Below are 23,256 nucleotides of genomic sequence, written 5' to 3'. Positions count from 1 at the left end.
CAAGTGTGGAACCAGAACTCTAATCATCCCACCATTAGAGCATTAGTGATGATAGCATCTAAAGCATCTGCTACCAAATCAGATACAGCTGCTTTCAGAAGATGTCAGCAATGTCTCCTATTGCAAATTGCAATCTGACAACATGAAAAGAACAATTTTCTTTTTCTAAATATCCATCTATTGCTATTACCTCTGGTAGTTGGGAACAAATGCATCATTTTCCTAACCAAAACACAGCCCAGGCAAGCCACATTTTTCTCAAGCAAGACGTTGCAAATAAGCACCAAAATTCAAAAATAAATAAGCAGACATCAATAGTATATAAAATATTACAAATCCTCAAAAAAGATTACCATGTACAAAATGTTTTGGCAACGATTAACAAAAAAGTTGGAGCAACTGCAATTACAGTTCGTCAAACAAATACAGCACGCCCATATTGTTCAAGAACTACAGAACATTGCCAGTACCTTCTCAATGTTGTGTTGCCTTATCAACTTTCAGTGAAAACCTAGACCAAAACACCCCTGAGAAGGCAGACTATCTTTCTGCATTATACTTGATCTGCAAGTAGGAAACTGCGAAAGAAAACAACAAAAGGCACAGCTATACTAGTCCTCGATACATCACATTCAAGGTAGATGCCAAGCTACATACACGTAATGGCATCGATATTACATCACGTAGCAGATCAGTGTGGGGACTGGATAGAGAATCACAGCATCTGCTGAGCTTTATCTCAGGAAGTTGACCAGTATCCAAGATACTCAATAAATGCCAGGAATGACTCTGTATGGTACTCTGTTGCAGTACATCTTCCAGTACTTTCCGTACCTGTGGGGATGCAGGTAACTCACATCAGATTGTCTATCGGGGATGTATCGAAGTGCTGAATTTGTAACTACGTGTCGTGGAATATTTATCTTTCTTAAAAAAAAAAAAGAATGGACTAGAATACTTCTAAAATGAGCATTTAGCAGTGCTAACAGCAGGATCTTGTGCCAATGATAACTAAGAAGAAAGTGGAAATATTTAACTGATTCATTACCAATTGTCATGTTTACTTACTTTGAGGAGCACCGGTCATCATCCCTCTTTGCTCGGTCAAACAATAATATTGTCAGAAAGATCACGTAGAAGTATGGTAGGGCCTGTGAACACAGAAGGAATAAAGTTATAACCATCTTAACTAAACTTGTCATATAGCATAATCAGGACAAGCTTACATGATTGAAAAGAGCTGGAACAGTCCAGAAAAATGCAGACAGTATCTCTGGGACATAGTGGAAGTGACGTGACAAACCCCACCTGTTAAAATGGAAAATGAATTTGCATGCTCAAATGACCACTTCCTTTCTTGAAATATACATGGTTACACAGTTTTCTATGAACCATGAAAAAAATAATTCCTAAACTCACCATCCAGAAGTCAAGAGAAGGCTGCTTTTTGTCTCTCCCTTCGTAGTCTGATAGGAAGCGACAATCTGAAATTCCACCAAAAGAAGACAAACAACTCAGGCATGAAAGTACTATTGATTAATTTGGAAGAAATTAGACCTAAATGCTCCAACCTTAGATGGAGCCTTGCCCCAGATTGAGCATTTCCCATTAGTCCGTCGAAATTCTTGGCGCTGACGGTCACAATCATAGTTTATGTATATGCACAACATTCCAGCAAGAAGAATTGAGAGTGCTAGCTGCAGAAGAACGTGCGGGGAACAAACTTAAACCATTGGGACTAAGCTTGTAAACAAGCAGTGAATAGAAAGCAAGCAGCATATCAAGAATTCAAGATACAATAGGGTATAGACCAAATTATATCAAAGGAAAGGCTTTCGGAAAGAACCTGGGAACCCAAATTCACAGGGTGGTTTACAAGGTACATTCCAGGAGAGGTGTATATGGATGGAACCCATACCAAGCATCCCCAGCATATATAGAAACCAGCTGGTGGAAAATCATGTCAGACAAATAATGATAACAATAAAACAGTGAAGTCAAAAATAGAAAGGACAAAATAGAGTGCACTTTTGCAAATTAAAAGCTGAGTTCCAGATATGAACCCTATCCTGTTATGCACCATGCAATTTATGAGCTTGTTTGAACCTACCGTATTTTCCAAGAACAATAATTTGTATCTTCTTGTCATGGCGGCCAGCCGGCCGCTCGTATGGGCCCAAGGAGCACCACGCATGAGATCAAGCAAGGAGATAAGTTTAGTAAGAGTTGGATTTAATTAGGAGATAAGCTTGGTATATTAGGATTCGAGGTAATTTGTTTAGAGATAAGTTTGGTAGGAGATAAGTTAAGAGTCAGATTGAATTAGAACCGCTTAGAGATAAGTTCCGTAGGAGATAAGTTGGGAGTTAGAATTGATTTAGGATTGTAATTTCCCCTCCCTATATAAAAGGGTAAGCCACACATCATTGTAATCAAGCAAGAAAAGAATTAATCTAAGTCTCCGTCAATATTCTAAGTCTCCCTCATCGATAGTCTAATCTCTCATCCCTAGCAGTCAACGCCGCTCGGTTATCCTCCCAGTGGATGTTTATCCCCCTAATGATCCTAAGATCGTAACATCTGGTATTAGAGACAGTTGACCCTGACCCATGGTTTCAGCTATGCCCTTATCTTCATCGCCGTCACCGTTTGTTTCACCGTCAACATCCCTACAAGTGATACCAATGGAACCACTAGTGGCGCTACGTACCAGAAGTAGCGTGGGCAAGAAACTCTGGACAACTTGGTGCTCTCACGTGGTGGGATGCCGGCGCTACAACCGTTCGTCAATGTGGGGATTTCAGAGGCTGCAACCATGACCGCCACCATGCAGCTCGAGGATGAGATGATCAAAAGGAGGGGTGTAATGTCATGGAGGCCAGCCGGCCGCTCGTATGGGCTAGAGGAGCACCACGGCAGGAGATCAAGCTAGGATATAAGTTTAGTAAGAGTTGGATTTAATTAGGAGATAAGTTTGGTATGTTAGGATTCGAGGTGATTTGTTTAGAGATAAGTTTGGTAGAAGATAATATAGGAGTCGGATTGAATTAGAACTGCTTAGAGATAAGTTTGGTAGGAGATAAGTTAGAAGTTAGAATTGATTTAGGATTGTAATTTCCCCGCTCTATATAAAGGGGAAGCCGCACATCATTGTAATCAAGCAAGAGAAGAATTAATCTAAGTCTCCCCCAATATTCTATGTCTCCTTCATCTATAGTCTAATCTCTCATCCCTAGCAGTCGACGCTGCCCGGCTATCGTCCTGGCGGATGTTTATCCCCCTAATGATCATAGGATCATAACACTGTTTTGTTTCAGTAGGGCCTTCCACCATTGTGTTTGATTCATACAGCTAATGAAATGTCATGGGAGCGGTCAAGGGGGAGTGGACCAGTCAAGCCATGCCCATTAGGGGGGTGTGGCAAGGAGCAGCAGCCGCATAAGCCATACCTAGGGCTGGTTAAGCAGCATGCATTATTTAGATAGATATGCATCGATAGCATGCATTAGTTAGTTAGATATGCATCGGTAGCACGCACTAGTTAGTTGGATAGCTAGATTAATTAGATGGATGGATACATATCTTATCAGGTTGCATTAGTTAGGTGGCCAGCGCCATATATGCACGGCAATGTATCTATCATAATCAAGCAAGAATAAATCCCTGTATGAACGTCCAGGCTTCATAAGTGATAACTATCTAAACTCCCTTTATTATTCTTTTTGATTCATTCTGAGGTTTATGTATTTACTATTCGAAGGAGTTCCAAATGCTTGAGCAAAGGGTAGAAGCTTTTCTAATATCTTCATTTTTGCACTCCTGGAAATAGCATTAGTTCATAGTACAGATGGTTCATGGTGCCCACACGTTTGATGGCAGTGAAATGTTAATGACATAGAATTGCTTATTTGAAAAATGTTCAATGCTATGTGTTGTGCACAAAATCTCTACTGTTTTATTACACATCATTTGCTATGTTATTATTTATTTCCGTTATTAATTTGATAAATTTCTTTTCTGTATTTTTCTTTAGGTTTATTTCATTGTAATTACAATTGTTTCTTTAATATCAAATGGCCGTAGCAGACCAACATAGTTTGCTGTTTTGTGACTACGAGTGGAGCGATGACATTATGTGAGCACTTCCACACATGAATATATCACTGTTGAAACAGAATCTTATTTTGCTTAATTTTTTAAGAAGACGACTAAAATTTCTCGAAATGGCAGTATTTTCGATGAAAAGATAGCTAATGGATAAAATTACCATTTGAAATTCCATGTCCTTACAATAGAAAACACTTCCAGTTAAACATGTAGTAGAGTTGTGTACCTCTATCATGAGCAATGTCCATAGTACACCAATATCCAGATTCCCACCAAAAGAACTTGGTGACATAGATCAACATCAGTGCAGTATTCACCAGCATAGAATCTGCAACTCTGCCATTCATTTCATACTGCACAGCGAAGTTCAAACGAATCAACTGAAAATACAATGGATAACGCCGCATATAATAGACTTTCTATCTTTAACTTGGCATGGTAATACAACAATAACACATAGACGAGTAAATGTACAACAACAGCAAAAAATTGTGAGACTAGCATAGCACAAGAATATTATAATATCTAACCTGCTTTATGCAGTAGGTTACAGCAAGAACAGCCCAGGACATCATCCCGAAACGACAGTTTGTGAAGACTTTGATATCAAAGTACTCACCAATCCGAGGGTATAGTTCCATTCCCTGGAAAATTGTGCATTATAAATATGAATCAACACATGTAGTTTGTTATCAATTGTGTGTATTTAACAACACTTACCCAGTAGAAGTCAATAATCACATTCCCCGAGGATCCAGAGTCAGATGAAGACGGTCCTACATGACCCTAGAAAGGAAAATAAATTGTCCATAAAAGGAAGTGTCATACCTAACCATATAAAGAAACAAAGATCTTTTCAATAAGCTCACCTTTATGTACAGAAAAATACAAAACACAAAGCTTCCAAAGACAAGAGCAGAGCATATCTCTCCCAAGTGATCATATACTATCGCAGGATTAAAAATTCCAAACCTGAAACGATTTTTGTTAGTGTTTGTTGGCGTAATATGTGATTAAATTACACATTAGTAGACAAAATTTAAGAGAGGCCCAGCACCTAAAACGAAAATGTGTCTTAAAAAATGTGGAGATAAAGCAAACTTAATTAATTTAGATGTTTCTGATGAACTTCAGTCTACAGCAAGATGACAAGACAAACTATCAAAAGGCACAAAGACTACAAATAAAAATTACTATCGCAGAAATTTACAAGTATCTGACATTTATTTTAACCATTAAGAATGATAAAAAATATTTTAGGTGTCTGCTAGATAAAGTTAACAGAATGATTTTTTCTATTTGCGAGAAGGAAAGATTTCCATGATACATGCACAGTGCTGACAAGACATAAACCCATATGATGCACATTTTTAAATTTCATGTATGACCTTCAAGATCTTTTGAAAGAGGATAAACAAGCAACATAAATTTATTTAGAAAAAAAGGTGACTGTAGTAATGCATTTGGTATCTTGTTTGCACAAGATCCCAGTGAAATAGTTTGCTCTGAAACAACATTGCGTAGTATATAAAGTATGATCTTCCCAAGATAAGTGGAACTAACATGAAGAATAAATATGCCCCAATAGTTCCCGAAAACACAAAATGTAACTTGATGTTATCTTCCAAAATCCTGGGGTCAATGTCATAGTAATCCGATATACATTTCTCATACACCAAGGAGTGTTTTCTCAAAGGTCAACACACTTACACACCGCTGATCAATTTTTCAGCCTAATGCAATGGATGCATTAATCCATAAATGCTCAAATTATGAATATGAGAACAATTAAAAATTGTAACACTCAGGCCCAAGTTGAGGTGGCATGCGTGACTGCCCATGTGTGCCTGTGTAGGTTCATAGTTCATAGCTGGTAATCCCAATATCATGAACAGCATATATAACAAGTGGATTCAAGACTAGAGACTCCGGCTTAATGCTCTTGGCCAAAGCAAGGACAAATGTCCAAGGGAGTTCCAGTGCGCACAGATGGGCTGTTGGGTGCCTTATTGTAACTTTGATTAAAACAACCATTCATGGCCAATTACAGAAAACTTATTGTAACTAGAGTTTGTTTGCCAGAATTTTTTTAATTCATTTTTTTATGAATTTTTGTGTCATAGATACTAAAAGCTGTTGAAATGAACTAGATAACTAAAATCTAAATGAAATAGAATTTAATCTCCAAATTCCAATTTGAATGTGGCATCCACTTGAAAAAGCCAGCCAGTAGTGCAGTTACGGGTGGTCATCAAGAAATCTAGTAACAAAGGTTTGGAACCAAGACAGCCTGAAACAAATTGACTGGCAAGTGGGATTCCTGGAGGGTTGAACGCTACCAGAAAGCAACATAACAAGTGCATATTAATAAGTCTTCTGAGCTGCCATGATAGTATGGGCAAGCTATAGATCAAAATGCTAGCTAGTTGGCATCATTAAGCATGAACTTGGGAAATACATTGTGAAAGAGACAGTGTTGTGAAGACAGGAATCATTTGGAAATTAATTGAATTGACAACAGGTTCAACAAAGGAAAGAAATAGTCTTACCACCACAGGCTAAGGTAAGTTATCAAGGTCACTGCATATGCTTGTAAGCCATTTGCCTGACAACAAAGGAAAGGGCAATGAACAAAATATAAGCTATAAGAAAAAAAAAAGTAGTACTAAAAACAGTAAAACTCACACCAAGAATTACCATGATACACAAAAATTTAACATACTACTGTTACTGACATAGCAGGTAATCAAGCTACAACGTTACAATACATGTCCAGTGATATTGTATTCAGGAATTAAGATAGTAAAGCACGTCAAATTACTTAGAAGAACTATTAGCTGCATCGAGACTACCAATGGAGCCCCCATGTTAGGCAATTTTGAACCATCCGGTTCCAGAAAAGGGCCGAGAATCACAAGTTCTATAACAGGAGTCACATCACGGACCTTGTAGACCGGCACGTTCCCGGCAGGGGAGACCGGCCCTTCGAAGCGCTTCCCGGGGAGCAGCAGCTGCAGAACGGCCTCGAAGAGGCCGAAGCCGAAGATGATCTTCCAGGCGATCATGGTGGGCATGGGGCAGATGGATTTGAGCCCCTCCAGCAGGCCGTGCTCCCTGAGGTACTCGTAGGTCCGCACCACCGAGCCGTCCGCGTGCACCATCGTGTACCACCTGCGGCGCCGAAATCAGTAACAGAACGCATCGCGCACGAATCGAGGAATTCTGCGGGGTGCTGGGACGAGATTCGCATCGATCTGCGGGGCGGGTCAGGAACGCGATTGGAATGAGCGGAGGAAGAGTGGCACTTACAGGAGGATGACGAAGGGCGGGCAGAGGGAGAGGAGGGAGAGCATGGAGGTGTAGGTGACCAGCGCCGAGTGCACCGTGGCCGGCGGCGCCGGCGTCGGGGAGGCCTTGGCGGAGGCGGCGGCCAAGGGCTTGGGCTTGGCCATGGTCGCGGGCGCCTCCCACCTCGTCCTCGCGATCTCGGGCTGTGGGCGCTGTGAGATGTGAGAGGCGACTTGACCGGCCGCGGTGGGGAGGAAAAGATCTTGTTGGAGGGGAGTGAGAGCGGGACGGGGGTGGGCTGGGTGGGGTGATGCGATCCGAGGCACGATGGCACTCACGTGCGCCAGCGCGCAGAGGGTGGGCCCGCTGGATCGGCGTAGCCGCCACGCGGGACCGCTGTGCGAATTGTCGCATGATAGATGCGGTCGTTGCTGTAGCTTTGCGAGCGCTATACTACGCATCGTGTGAAATATCACCAAGTTTGTCAAACTTTCCATGCATGATGCTTCAAGGCTTGAAGCACAGGATAACGAGGCAGATTTGTTTTTTGAAAGTTTACATCATTCTCAAGCAGTGGATGAGCCTAAGGCCATTGCAGACATACTTAGTTAAAGTGTTAAAGAGGGAAGTAATATCAAACGATGTAGGTGAAGAAAAAATTAGTCTAGTATAAAAAAACAAATATTTAGAAGAGAAATTACTTGGAAAATATTTTATGGGAAATCATAATTGAATGCAGTGGCGGAAGAGGTGCTAATTACTAGGTACTAAAATTTTCACTAGTATTCAATTTAAAAATATGATAGCAAAATATCGAGACACGCACAAGAAAATAACCAATCAGATCTATGTTCTAAGCTTATAAATCAATTCAACATATAGTGATTTCATAGATATATATTATTACAATATCTCACTTACGTCTTCACAAAAGTAATCGTAAATGACATAGATCTAAATAAAAATGTAGCGGAACTATGTAGTTTTTAGCATTCACGACGACTTCATAAGCAAACCGACATAGAAAACAGCTTAGAACAATCCATCTTTAATGAACTCTCTAATGTCTTCTTTAACTGAGTGTTTGACTATAGCAAGTGTGAGCACATATCGTACTCAGCAAGTTATGAGGAATAATATGCATATAAAGGATTAAACAATAATATGACAATATGACTCATTTGTACAAAACAACATTTAGTTTAAAACAATTTAAAAGCAAATAACAAATTAAGGGAATAATAAAAAATAAATAACCACCTCAAGATTTCAACCATCTTAACTCGACGAACCTTCCAACACCTCAACCATGGTTCTCATCACCAAGGTTGGTTGAACAACACCTCATTTGTATTTTCCACCACTATGATCGACCAAACCAACAGAATTGTCAAGTTCTAATTATGTAAGGTTTTCTTTACCACTTATAACCATGAGTATGACTGATTAACTAGTTTTACACTTTACAAAGATTGTACACTTTATCCATAAGTCATGATCAACTCTTTTGTAGATACCTGTCAGTATCTTATACACTTTCGAGGATTGCGCCGATAGACCATTACAAAGAATTTATAAAGCCCCTCTCAATATGTGTATATCCGCTAAGGTTTCATCGTCGCGTGAATACTCCTTAACAATAGAAGCTCCCTCTTGCGTCTTATGGAAACCCTAGAAGTACACCATTCCGTTCAATAAAACCAAATGGTCTACACAAATACTGATAGTCAAGCAAATTAATCGGCTAGACCTGTCCTATACCAGGCTTGTGACTATACTATTAACTCGAAAAGATCACTCAATAAATCAATCCTTATATTTGAGCAAGACCACCACAAAACCCAACCATACAATCTGTATTTGAGCAAGACCACCACAAAACCCAACCATACAATCCTAATTCCATATTGCTATAAAAATTATCATGATCGCCATCATCCTGAAGCAAGGTTAAGCATCATCTACCCTTCTATAACCAAAACCATAACCGTGGTGACAAGAATGATAACAAAAAACTAGAATAAAATCTAACTCTTGGGGTTCTTGACAATATTATTAGGATGCATGTTTGTAAAACAAAATATTTTAAAAATTGAGATCAATATGGTCAAAAATACAACTTGCCTTCACAAAACTCAGTTAGATCTTCAAGGTCTTCGTCCTGAAGTACTTTTAGCTCCTCCGGAACATTGGCGTCTACTCACGAATATAAGCGAAAAGGCAACACATAAACAACAAGATCCAAAAATAATCAAATAACACACAACAATCATCATCACACATAAGATTACATTTTTCAGAAAATTTTGGCGAAAAAATGTGTCAAATGGGAGCTACTATTGATAAGTTACAGTTTTCAAAAAATTAAAATAGGATAAAAAGATTAACTACATATGAAACTACGTGATTGAAATTTTCTAGAATATTCTAGAGCAATATATAATTTTCTAAAATTTTCTAGGATTTTAAAAATTTATTAGCATTTATTTGAATTACAAAATGATATAAAAATATTAAATAGAAAAATAACATTATTAAAACTTATTAAACATTATTTAAATTATTTTCCAAATTAATCCTATTTTCAAGAATTATTTTTTACACTAAAAACTATTTATTGTGCAATATATAAGTTTATGATGTTAGCATAGAAAAAAAACAAATAAAAAGAAAATCTAATATTGACTAGGCTGCTGACTCAGCACCATATGCTGAAGTGGCCCGATACATCAGCGATTTGGCTAAGGTGATGCGCGGATGTGGCCATCTAACGTGGCATTGATAGTGTTAGTCGGCCGAAGGAGTTCGACGTTAAGCTCATTAAATCCGAGCCACACATGATAGATCTAACGACTGATATCGCTCCGATCAAAAAGGTACATGACCTTCTAATCTTGACTGCACAAACAAGATTGGACGATTCACCTCTCTTAGCTCCTCTCGGTTTCTTCTCCGATGAACAGGGAGAACGATGTCAACTTCCCCGTGCGACGCACTACCAGAATCCCGTCGGAACCCCGCTACATTGCACGAAGTTCTCCAAAGAGCGGTGAAAAAGCTCCAGGAGCTCACAACGACTCCTTTTGTTCACAGGTCGGCGTTGGGGAGTGCTGTAGAGAGCTGGTGATGGCGTTGAGCAGCTTGGGCCTTCAGAACTCGATGAGAGGGCAACCCAGTTTGAGACTCTCGATGAGAAGGCTCTGGGAAAGATCCCTAGGTGCATATATATACATGGGATGGAAAGGAGTAGTATATCTACATGGTTAGGGTTTGAATGGAATCCGGCGGTGGCACGTTTTGATTTTCTGTGGTTTAAGTTGATTCGACTACAGATAGAGCTCCAATAGGTCTTAAGACTCCTTTCCTAATACATCTTCATGCTTCTGGAAGCTCCTTGTATCGTATGCACAATGGATTCAGTTGGATTTGAGCATGCCTCCGTTGTCATCTTAGATGATGAACAATTGCGCAAAGGGGACCGACGAGAGGAAGGTGACGGTGTTGGTGGGCTGGAGTTCGGTGTCACGCACGAGTTGGGCCAGAGTGGCTGCCTCAGCCCAGAGAAAAAAAAGGAGAGAGGCGGGATAGGGAAGAGAGGAACGGGTCGGCAACTGAGCGAGCCAGGTGGAAAAAGAGAAAGGAAGGAGGGGAGATGGGTTGTGGGATTGGTCGCCGGCCTAGGATGAGATTTCTCTTTTTCCTTTTCTTTTCTCCCTTTCCTTGTATTTCCATGTATCTATGTAGAGTTATGAAAATAGATAAATGACATGAAAAAATGTATTGTACCTAAATAAATACCAATTAACGAAGGTAAAATCCACCAACCATTGTGACATCATTTAATGCTGCATTGTGGCAACATGTATATACAAAGTAGCATGTATAAATAATAATCATGGCCTCGAGCTGTGTCACGTCAACAACAAATGTGGTAATTTGGTCCCTTAGAACTACTCGATCATACTCAGAGAAGTCAATAGCATAAATCTTAGCAAGTTCCATTAGATTGTCTTGATCAAAGTTAGCAAAACAATTCTTGAAATCAAGACAAGCAATGCACCTCAACAACTAAGTTGATCTCTAAACAATGATTGTTTAACTCAACTAGAATTTGGTCAAGCACAACAATAAAAATACCATGATGGAAATGATGGCAGTAACTTACTAATTTTGTACTGCAACCCGTTGAACGACCATGACTTGGTATGTATCTTCCATATTTGGCACAATTATGTTCCTTTGAATGCAAAAAGTCTATACTTTTTCAAAGAGCCCATCCTAACCATATGTCCTTCATATTCTTCAACACTAACCTGATCAATACTATAGCACGAACAATGTTTTGATTTTTCCGCTGCAAGCATTGTGATAATTATTTTGTCTTCCCCAACACTCTGACCATACGATGATAAGAACAAACTCAAAGCTTTCCATTTTTCTATCAAGCATGACACTAGAGTTCTCTTCTCCATATTTTCTGCATCTTCACTAATATTCTTGAATACCTCCAATAAAGATGTCCACATTAGCTGAAGACGAGTCAATGATTTATGATGGGTGCCCACCATCTATCACCAAGCCTTGTAAGACTAGTTTCTTATTTTCCCCTCTTTCTAAAAAAATCTCACATGTCTCGAATCGCTCAACAATTTTTTCATGTTGACCTTAGAGAAATTTATCTTTCCTTTTACAAGAAGCACTAATAGTGTTGGTAATAAAAGTTGTTGATGATTTATGAATCATCGATCTAACGAATTTGCTAAAGAAATAGGTGATGCTTTGAGTAGATGAATCACGAGGCTTCCGAGAGGATAATAACCCTACGTCATGTTTGACTCGTATTGATATGAGCCTATTATAAGGGAGGTATGTGAATAGCCTAAATGGATCTAAGCTTGGTCGACGACTTCCTTGCTTGGCTTTTGTTGGCTTGTGTAGACTTGTGTCTCTCCATTTGGACGTGTAATAACTTGTCCTCCGTAGGGCCCCTGGCTCCGCATATATATATGGGAGTGTCATATGTCCTCTGGACTCCTTCTTCCTGTTCTTGGAGATAAACTTTTTAGGTTACGAGATGCCTTGAGTACCTACGGGTAGTTTTCTTTCATTTAGTGACCTCCTTCCTAGAGATAAATATATACCCAAAGAATTACGGGAAACCCTGGGGTACCTAGATATGGTAAGTATCTATTATTCATCGTTGAACCCCCATCAGTACGTGAAATAGGGCTTTGATGGATCAAGTATATGGCTAGCAAAGATAAGCTTTTTGTCCAACCACTTTATCGAGTAGGACTCGGGGTCCCTGATTAGGGTGAAGCGTGTAACCGGGTTTTCTAGCACTGCTACTTGGGATTCTGAATGCCTCCAAGCCCTTTAGAGAGTCTTCGAAAAGGTGTTTCATCAGAGTAGATTTTTGGTTTGCTTCACCTTTTGGGAAGGAAGATAGCTTGTCACCGGTTGATTTCGAAAGTTGAACCGTCGTAGCAAAGATTTCGGGTAGCGGTGAGAATCTTTTCCTGCTAGAGTATCATGATTACGGTAGCAACGCGAAAATCATGGCCTCAAGTCGTGTCATGTCATCAGTAAAAACACCATTTCCGGGAGCCCCTGCTTTGCATAAAGGCAAAGGGAGAGCCCGCTTCCACATCCATTCTTCCATCATCGATTGCTTTCCATCACACTTGTCGTTCTCCTTGAGCCCTTGCCCCTAAAAACATCCAAAGAACGCTCTTCCCTCAATCTCTCCACTACCATGGGCAATAAGAAGATCGAGAAAGAGAGCTCCTCCGCAAAAAAGATGGCAAGCGTAATCCCAGAGTGGTAAGAATTCGAGATCACAGAGGAGGCTCTGGAGAAGGCCAAGATCGAAGAGGTGATTCCTCTTCTGGTTCTGATCCCTTGCACACCGGCGATGGGGCAGACGATCCTGAGGCCACTCACATCACGGTGTTCTTCCTTGACTTCTTCCGTTGCGGCTTTAGTTTTTCTTTTTACCATGCATTTTTAAAAAAACACTTAGTAGATTCCGTTAGTTTTAGTTGGGAATTTAAACACTTTTCATGCTTGATGGGAGTACTTCGCGATGGACTCTTTTGATAGCATATCGTGATTTTCTTATTAACTTTTTTCCTTCGATCAGTTTGGGACACATTGATCACTTGTCAGAGCCCCTATTATGATGAGCCATAGGTCCACTTGAGTGGGAGGCGTCGTAGCCCCCAGTCACTCTTGGAATGTGATACGGAGCATTTTCGTAACCCCAAGTTCATAGCGCAACGGTCCTTCTCTTTTCGTTGGAATATGTTTTCAAAAGGTACACAATATGTTGTTTTCAGTTTCCAGCATCTAGTACTTATTTGTTAAGCCTCGACTGTCTATTCGGAAAATAGAGGTTTCAGGTAGGCAATGTAAATAGTAAAAACATAATAAAGTAAAGAGAATACATATTGCCCTTAGGTCGTGTCATGTCCCAAAACCCGTAAGCATGATAATGCATCATGGGCATTGTCGGTGTATCAGGAACCAGGGGTCCCTAAATCCCGAGGCCAGGCCAGCTATCCGCCACATGGCGCCACCCTGCGAGGTCTCTCCTATAGAATGAGAAAAGCTCAAGTCCCGGGAGAAGGTGCTCGGGGCACAGTCAGTGATCCCCGAGCACCCCAGTTCCTCGATGATCCACGGAATCCGAGTACCGGGAAGAAAGTGCTCGGGGAGGTGCCCGGTCACCCCCGAGCACCCTAGTCCCCCGACGATCAGAAGAGCTAAGTTCTGGGAGAGAGTGCTCGGGGCTGCGTGCGGCAGGTCCCGAGCGCTCGGTTCCCCGAAGATCCGTACAAGAGTGCTCGGGAGAGAGTGCTCGGGGCTGCGCGTGGTAGCCCCCGAGCACTCAGTTCCCCGAGGGTTCGTGCAAGAGTGCTCGGGAGAAAGTGCTCGGGGCTGCACGTGGCAGCCCCCGAGCACTCGGTTCCTGGAAGGTTCGTGCAAGAGTGCTCGGGAGGGAGTGCTCGGGGATGTGAACAGTACCCCCCGAGCACTCGGTACCCCGACAACCCAGAAAGGCCCCCGAGGGGCCTGCTGATGAGGTGTCAACCAGCCAGAGGTCCGAGGCCGCATTTAATGAGCGTGCGTGGCCTGACACCTCCAATTGCTCCCACTGCGCTCAGCGTCAGTTCCTGCCACGTTTTGGCAGAGAGGCGTGGGGTCATTAATTGCACAGGTCCCGTCCCGTGCCATCCGGCTTGTCTCGGGATAACGTCATGAGGATCAAGGCGTTCCGTCTGCCACACTGTTGTGGCAGGGGAACAAGACAGGGCGAGCACGCCGGGTTGCTCTGCGGCTGCCCGATGGGCCCTCTCCACGGCGCCCGTTGCCAGGGCATTTATGGTGACAGGCGACCGGGCGTGCGACGCATTTTCCACCCTCGGTCACTTCACCCAGAAGAAATGATGACGCCCTTTCCATTTATGGCGTCTCGGAACTCGAGCCCCCTCCTTTCCGTTCGGGGCATGTTGTCACGTCCTGAAATCCGTAATTGTGTGTTTTAATCCTAAAACATGCAATTTCAGCTTCATGTTCCAGTTTGGGTCACTGGAGCACCTCACTTTGAATCAATGAGGTGGGAGAAGGAAACTAAGAGAAATAAAGGAGCTGGAAGCAAGTCTAGACTTTTCCTCTAGGTAAATGGGGCCCACTTGGGTGGAAAATATCTCTCTATAGGTGGGCAACAACACTCTCTCTCCCCCTCAAACTTGCCCATACGTACTACTCACCCACTCCACCAGGTAAGGCTTTTTGAGGAAGCAAGTTAGAGTTGGCTGTCTCTCACTCTCTCTCTTAGGCTCCCTTTTTCCCCTTTGGATCCCTACCTCTGGGAGCAAGATCAAGGTACGTATGTGGTACTCACGTGACCACCAGCTCAAGGATTACTCGTCCATCCAATTCATTTTCAGTTTCCCCGAAGGAATTCGAGCTGGTTCTGAACTTGTTTGGTGTTCTTTGGGAGAAGCCAGGAAGCAGCAGTTTTTTTCCTCTCTTCTCCAAGCCATTTCCGTCGTTTCCTCCTTCAACTGGCGGTCACCAACCTCAGCAAAGGATATTGGGTGAGTCTGCTAGGCTCCCATGGCAAGTATGCTCTTTTTGGTTGGATAGATCTTGAATCTGGAACTAGGGTTGCAAAGTTCTTAAAGTTCTTCAGTCTGGGAACAAATGATGATTTATGTGGATTTGAGTTAGGAATCATGTTGCTAGGCGGTTGAGCAAAGTCTAGACCCTGTACACCCTTCTAGGCATTTTTACTTTTGATTTAGAGAGACTCCCAGGTTAGTTTAGCCCAGTTTTTTCCTTCGTAATGGCTGCTGTTCTGGAGCTGCACGAGGCTGATTTTACTGTAGCGCCTGAGTACTGTTTACCCCGAGCACTGTTCACCCGAGCACTCCGGAAACTGTTCACCTCGAGCACCCGAGCACGGTTCATCCCGAGCACTCCCGGGGTACTGCTCACCGAGCACCCGAGCACTGGTTATCCGAGCACTCTGGATACTGTTCACCCGGAGCACCCGAGCACGGTTCATCCCGAGCACTCCCGGGGTACTGCTCACCGAGCACCCGAGCACTGGTTATCCGAGCACTCTGGATACTGTTCACCCGGAGCACCCGAGCACGGTTCATCCCAAGCACTCCCGGGTACTGTTCACCCAGCACCCGAGCACGGTTCATCCCAAGCACTCCCTGGGTACTGTTCACCGAGCACCCGAGCACTCCGGATACTGTTCACCCCGAGCACCCGGGTACGGTTCATCCCGAGTACTCCCGGGTACTGTTCATCCCGAGTACCCGAGCATTTTTATCCCGGGTGCCCCTGAGTACTGTTCATCCCGGGTACCCCGAGCACTGATCACCCCGCTACCCCGAGCACTGTAGCAGTGTCGCAGGGCGGTTATCAGGCTTTCCTGGAAGCTGGTAGCTTGTAAAATTCATAGTTAATTCGTACGAACTCCAAACTTCATGAGACCAGTTGCGTTGGCTTTGTAGGAGCATGAACTACATGTTAAAAATGTTGAAACTCATTAAGTTCGTTCTGAGAATTTATTTATTGATTAAATGTATTTCAGCTTAGTTAAAGCACAAATAGTCAATGCCATGTTCGAAAGTCGTGAGATCACTGGGAAACTCTTGTTTTGCACAGTGCGATCTGGGAAAAATATTATCATGTATTGTGGAGCATATTTTTCTTATATGGTCGCATTTCATACATGCTCATTACATTGCACGCGTTGATCTCTATAGTGAACGCCGATCCGTCGATCCCGGAGGCCGTGGGCGATCGTGAGGCGCCTCACCTTTCTGATCCAGGGCAGCAAGGCAAGCATCTATCATATTGCACCGTGTCAATTCAAAATCTAATATGTTATCTACGCTTATGTATACATTGCATGTGTCGGGTACCGAGTTGGGTAGGACCTATGCCGATGCATTCTCCCATTTCGGTCACGTGTCATGTGTTATTCCTTGGAGCCTAGTGGTGTCGTCGAGGTCTAATTATAGTTCGCTATGCTTAGTGGTACTTAGGCTTTCCGGTAGAAGTCGACGACGGCGTCCACCGTTGTCGCGAGCCTAGGGCTTATTACTTGTTCACACTTATGGTTGTGTTGATGATGAGTCGGTTTGGTGAGTGGTGAGTTGAGACGAGGTGTGGGCGGTGTTAGGGGTGTCATCTGCTCACGAGGAGTCCTCAGGCAGTTCGGGGAGGGAACCCGGACACCGTAGACCGCTTGCACCGGTTAAGCACCGACCGTCGGTTTAGTCGGCTTTAGCACATACCTTACTCACCACATGCTGATATAATGGTAGGCGAGCTGATTACCTTCGCAGACGTGGTCATGTGGGCCTCGTCATAGACGGTGTGAGTCCGGTTTGAGTCCGGGCTTTTAGCGGTATTAGTTTGCTCGGGGAGTAGTTCTAATACCGCCTCGCTGAGCTATGGTTGATCCACATGGTTGGGCCTGGTTGGGAAAGGTTGTCACGGGTACCCCTTGTGTGCATCTTAGCGGGTGGCACAAGCCGTATGGTCCCTGTGTCGTGCGGGTCCAGGAGTATCCCCCTGCAGGGTGTATAATCAGTTCGAACTGCCGCGCTCTCGGTCATGAGCATCGCTATCGCTTATCTCCACCGAGCGACCATGTTTTGGTCGTAGAGTTTCGATGTGGGTTGTGGCATGGTTGGATTGGGGTGGTTTGGTCGGTATGTGGTTGGTGGTTTGGTGGGAATGGTTTGCTTTTATACACTTGTTGTTCATATATCTGTTCTGATCAGTTGGTTGGCAGGGTTTGAGTCGGTGGTTGGTTAAGTCAGTTGCTTACACCTAGAGTCTAGGTTGCTTACCGCTTAATGAACTTAAACATGTCTTAATCCTTGCTACAGCTTTAAATGCATGATCCTTGGAGTCGAGAATATATATACTCATACTGTGTAAGACTTGCTAGTACCTTCGTACTAAGGGGTGCTGCCCTTAAGTTGCTTTCAGGTTCGCAGGTTGGCGAGGAAGAGGCAGTGTTCGGCTACTTTGTGCCTGCCAATCAGGGTGGCGGGCAGGAGTAGCACCTTCTACTCCGAACTCCGGCGCTTTTGGTATGGAGCCTAAGGGCATACGGCTCCATACTCTTTTGTTGTATAGGTTTATCTTCCGCTGCATAGTTGTTGTTGTTTCCTCTTTTGTTGTAAATTGTGGAAGCAGTTGCATGTTTAATAATTGTAATCCAGTTTAATTATTTGCTCTCTATTAAACTGTGTTGTGATATTTGAGTTGGAAGGCATGTGTTCCGATCCTGGGCACAAAACACGTGCCGGGACTACCGGAATGGTATTCTGGTTAATCGTCGAGGATGTGATTATGAATAATGATCCTCCTGATGATTAATTAGAATACTATTTGGACGGTTCCTCACACATGTCGTGGCCGGCGAGTACTTAAAATAGCCGGCAACACAGAAGGGAGGGCGATCTGGAGAACAATGGCGAAAGAACCCGAACCCTACGAAGAACACAGCGCAAGAGTAGACACTGTGAGCAAGGTTAAGCACAGTTCCCGCCGAAGAACAAGGAGCCTCAAGCTCTTAGTTAGGCCAACATTCTTGTAACCAGCAACATCCTTGAGGGACTTCCTCAGGACAGTTATAGCATCCATACAAGAGTAGGGTATTACGCCCCCGTGCGGCCCGAACTTGTCTAAATTCCGGTGCATTTACTTCTTCTTGCACTAGGTCGACACCCCCACCACCGGCCATTGCATTCATTCCCATTTATTTCCCCGACGAACTTATTCAGGATCATCCCCCGGCCGAATCTCTAAAAAGGGGTCTCTCGGGATCCCTGCGACAGGAGTTAATCCTCCGACAGCTGGCGCGCCAGGTAGAGGGGAACATCCCTGAATCTGTTTGTTTTTTTTCTTCCACAGAAAAAATAGCCGGTGGTCACCACCTCCAGCGCTCCGGCTCCAGTTCCAGCGGGGAAATGTAGCCCCTTGCACAGGAGGCCCTAGCCGCTGCTGCGTCCCAGCAGTAGCCGCGATTTGCACGCACGGTGTTCCCCTCCCAAGGGGACCAAGGCGCAGGGCCCAGCCGGGCCGCCGCCGGTGCACCATCCGACCCCCAGCAGGTGGTCGAGACTCCGGCCGCCAGGTCCGCATCTGGACAGCGCCGGGTGCCTCTCCGGCGTAGGCTCGCCTTCAGCGAGGCCAGCCCCGGGAGCGCGCTGCTTGCGGCGCATGCTCTCCTCAGGCATCCGCCTATCCAGGCGATGCCGAAAACCCCGGAGGGCCGCTGGCTCCGAGAAGTCGCTGCCCTGGTCAGCACTGCCCGCCGCCAGGTGCTGACCGAGAGTTCTCGCGCCACCACCCAACGTGGCGATGCCAGAACTGGCCCATCGTCGGGTAACGTTTGCACAGGCCGGGGGGCCTCCAGGCGGAGCGCCGCCCCTCTGGCCGCGTCCAAAGCCCAGGACCTCTGCTTGCGTCTCAATGAGCGGAGGGGCCACGAAGATGCGCGTGTCACTCTCGAGCGCCAGCGGGAGACCCGGCAGGACGCCGAGGCTGAGGACCAGGCTTCCTCTTTGCTGGCCCACGATCGCCAGGATTCCCCGGCTCGCTGGCGTTCACCGCCAAGGAACGCCACCCGCGCCACAGGGTACGGCACCGGCTGTCGTGCCTTCACTAGTGAGCTCCGCAGGGTCAAATGGCCCTCCAAGTTCCGCCCTGAGCTGCCGGAGAAGTACGACGGGTCCATTGACCCCGTTGAGTTCCTTCAGATATAGACTACGGCCGTCCAGGCGGCTGGTGGCAGTGAAAAGGTGATGGCAAATTATTTCCATGTTGCCTTGAGGGGCTCTGCCCGTTCCTGGCTCATGAACTTACCCCCAGGATCTATTAGCTCCTGGGATGACCTTTGCCACCAGTTCGTGGCTAATTTTCAGGGCACGTTCACTCGCCCCGGCTTGGAGTGCGACCTCCACGCCATTAAGCAGCAGGAGGGGGAGATGCTACGATGCTTCATCCAGCGTTTCAGCCAGGTCCGCAACACTATCCCGCGTTTAGCCCCCCACGCTGTTATCGTCGCCTTCCGGCAGGGCGTCCGCGATGAGCGGATGCTCGAGAAGCTAGGTACGCACGAAATCGAAACCACTGCGGTACTCTTCACGCTGGCCGACAAGTGCGCCAAGGCGGCAGAGGCCCGGGCTTGGCATGCTCCGCGCCCCGAGCGCCCCGCCGCCGACCAACCAAGTTCTTCCCGCTCCGACAGGCGGGAAAAGAAAAAGAGAAGAAGGCGCGAGGCTGCTCCCGTCGAACCGGCCTAGGGCTTCGCCCCTAGGCCAGCCCAAGAGCCCGATCGCCGACAAGAACGCCGGGCTACCGCCGACAGACGGCCTACGCCCGCGAGAGCCACGGCCAGGGCCCCTCCTAGGGCTCTGGCTCCCGCAAGGGCTCCGGCTCCCGCAAGGGCTCCGGTCCCCGCCCGGGCTCCTGCTCCAGCAAGGGCCCCCGCTCCTGCGGGGCCCGAGCCAGGCAAATGGTGCCCAATCCACCACACCAGATGGCACGATCTTATAGAGTGTCGTACGGTCAAAGGCGGGTGAGGCGACGCCAAGGCCGCCCCCGGCAACGCAGAGCTCGAGCCCCCTCCTTTTCGTTCGGGGCATGTCGTGGCCGGCGAGTACTTAAAATAGCCGGCAACACAGAAGGGAGGGCGATCTGGAGAACAACGACGAAAGAACCCGAACCCTACGAAGAACACAGCGCAAGAGTAGACACTGTGAGCAAGGTTAAGCACAGTTCCTGCCGAAGAACAAGGAGCCTCAAGCTCTTAGTTAGGCCAACATTCTTGTAACCAGCAACATCTTTGAGGGACTTCCTCAGGACAGTTATAGCATCCATACAGGAGTAGGGTATTACGCCCCCATGCGGCCCGAACCTGTCTAAATTCCAGTGCATTTACTTCTTCTTGCACTAGGTCGACACCCCCACCACCGGCCGTTGCATTCATTCCCATTTATTTCCCCGACGAACTTATTCAGGATCATCCCCCCGGCCGAATCTCTAAAAAGGGGTCTCTTGGGATCCCTGCGACAGGAGTTAATCCTCTGACAGGCATCATGTTAATCATGAGCTTTGTTTAGTGCTTGTTATTTTCCTATGGTGGTTTTAACTTTTGCTAGTGTTTTGAAAATAACCGACATTAAAATTATCGTTAGTTTAAGTCTTGCTTAGAAGTGAATCATTGCACAAGTTCTTATAAAAGTTTAGTAGCAGTTTTTTGCACCTCTCTCTTAAAAGTGGACCACATATTGGGCCGGCCCACCCCCTCCTTTTTTCCCCCACCAGCAGCCCCACCTCCCTCTCTCTCCCTCGCTCACTCTCCTCTCCCTCCCCCATGCCCAAGACAACAGCAGGAGTTGCTCCTCTATTCTCTCCTCTCAAGCACTCTCTCCATTCCTTCCCCAAAATCCCACCCAAGATCAAGGATTCAATGTATGCATGCTATGCTAACACATTCCCCACATCCTTGGTTTCCAATCCATCCAAGTTTTGGCCGCATGCATGGAGATTTGAAGGATTAGCCACCATTTTTGTCACACCTCTCTTTTCTGAATTTTTGCAGCAGCTCGTTCATTTGTTCTCCAAGCTTTTCCTTTGTATCTTCCCTAACCGAAGGCCACCATCTTGGGCAGAGGATCTTGGGTAAGTCCCTGGGGTTTCCTTAGTGGAAATGCACATTTTTCGCCTAGTCTTAGATGGATTCGTGAACTGCGAATGAAGGATGGTGAAGCAATGTCGTGTTCTTGAGGTTTTGAGCTTTTTGGAGTGGATTGAGGTGGAGTTAGTGAATCACATTGCTAGAGTGAGTGTAGTAGGTCCAATACTAAGGTATTAGTGGTAGTGTATGCTTAGGCATGTTAGTTTTTAACATGTGAATCAAATCAGCCCAAAACCACGCTTTGCAAAGTGCCCTCTATAGGAACCCAAAGTATCCAGGTTAAACCCAGAGGTTCCGGGTGAGCCTAGTTGAGTTTACCCAAAAATTGTGTTGTTTAGCGAGAAATTTGACTTTAGAACCCTTGTACCAGTGCTGCTACGTGTTTGGGTGGGATAGGATTTTACATGCACGATGGATCGACCAAGGAAAATCGTTGCAAGTTTGATGTATGCTAGAATCCAGAGTATCTAGGTCCACCCGGGCATTCTAGGTAATTCGTTTCAATTTTAACCAAGCACCCTCGCTCAGAGTAAAACCTAGACAATCTGGCCAAACCGGGAGTATCCGGCCTAGCCCGAATAATCCAGATTGTTTTGTGTTAGGAGTTAACCGAGAACCCAAACTGGAGGTCGACCTGGAGGGTCCGGCCCAACCCGGAGGGTCCGAGCCGGAGACTCTGGCCTGACCTAGACTATCCGAATGTCTATCAACTTCTAACGTAGTTTAGTTTGCAAACCTTCTTTGTTCCTTTGTATATCTCGTACTCTTAGCTTGATGTTATGATTCATCCACTACTGTTATGCATCATGTAGCACATTTCATTGCATCTCTTTCATACTCATCATTGTATACGATCTTCTTTAGTGAACGAAGGACCGGAGGGTGACGTGGGCATGATCGGGGGCGATCCGAATTTCATTGTTGTGAATTGTGATCAAGCTGACACCATGAGGCAAGCATCTAAGCATTTTCATCCTATTACTTTGGATCATATATTGTGTCAATTGATAAGTTATGCTTTATGTATGTTTGCATGTCAATGAGTTTTATGTCGGGTTTTGGGTTGGATCCTATTTGTTGCATTACTCTCCCTTGATATTGTTTATCATTTGATCCTTTGTAACCTGGGTTGTTCATGTCACATAATGGTCTACCTTAAAAAGAATGTGTTATGCTTAGCATGGCATAGGTCCTCAGTAGAAGTCGAGCGGTGGTTCGGCTATCATTCGCGAGCTTAGGGCTTACTTTATATCACAAAGATAATAATTATGGAGGATGGTGTAAGTTAGTGAGGATGAGTCGAGATTCGGGCGGGCAATAGGAATGGCTCGAGAAGGGAGTCTCCGATGCTATAGGCCTGCTTGAATCAATTAAGCATTGTCTGTTGTTACAGTTGGCTTTAGCACTTGTCCGTACTTACCACGTATCCGTATATGGGACAAATGAGTCAAATACCTTATGTAGCTATGATTTTTTGGTGTGCTAGTCTCAAGTTCAGGTTCCATCAAAATTCATCTCACTCTTGTGATAGGTTAATATTGATAAGGCATTGAAGAAAAATATTCCATGTTATCGATTTTGGTCCTATTAAATTCCTCCAAAATAAGATATCTAGT

The 23,256-nt window shown here is 44.9% G+C and overlaps 1 protein-coding gene across 1 annotated transcript; it reads right to left on the bottom strand.

Annotated features, from left to right (window-relative positions):
- Positions 1 to 277: 277 nt before the first annotated feature.
- Positions 278 to 7,673, bottom strand: LOC133918910 (7-dehydrocholesterol reductase-like). The gene is made up of 13 exons (XM_062363036.1): positions 7,417 to 7,673; positions 7,053 to 7,278; positions 6,657 to 6,712; positions 4,977 to 5,079; positions 4,828 to 4,893; positions 4,638 to 4,751; positions 4,334 to 4,460; positions 1,847 to 1,947; positions 1,572 to 1,697; positions 1,420 to 1,484; positions 1,227 to 1,308; positions 1,069 to 1,151; positions 278 to 834 (listed from the first exon to the last, which is right to left on the bottom strand). Exons 1-13 carry the CDS (start codon positions 7,557 to 7,559, stop codon positions 768 to 770), a joined length of 1,359 nt encoding a protein of 452 aa, XP_062219020.1. The 5' UTR covers positions 7,560 to 7,673; the 3' UTR covers positions 278 to 767.
- Positions 7,674 to 23,256: the final 15,583 nt, after the last annotated feature.

The sequence above is a fragment of the Phragmites australis genome, chromosome 5 (assembly GCF_958298935.1).
Source record: "Phragmites australis chromosome 5, lpPhrAust1.1, whole genome shotgun sequence".
Taxonomy (NCBI): domain Eukaryota; kingdom Viridiplantae; phylum Streptophyta; class Magnoliopsida; order Poales; family Poaceae; genus Phragmites; species Phragmites australis.
This window is presented reverse-complemented; position numbering and strand designations above follow the sequence as displayed.

Bases quoted from the DNA above. Each gene is read 5' to 3' on its own strand.
- LOC133918910 (XM_062363036.1), bottom strand. From the start codon at position 7,559: ATGGCCAAGCCCAAGCCCTTGGCCGCCGCCTCCGCCAAGGCCTCCCCG. The intron at 6,713-7,052 runs GTCCGTGATGTG...CTTTGTTGTCAG, and splicing joins GGAACGTGCCGGTCTACAAG to GCAAATGGCTTACAAGCATA. The intron at 1,152-1,226 runs GTAAGCTTGTCC...CTGTGTTCACAG, and splicing joins TTCCAGCTCTTTTCAATCAT to GCCCTACCATACTTCTACGT.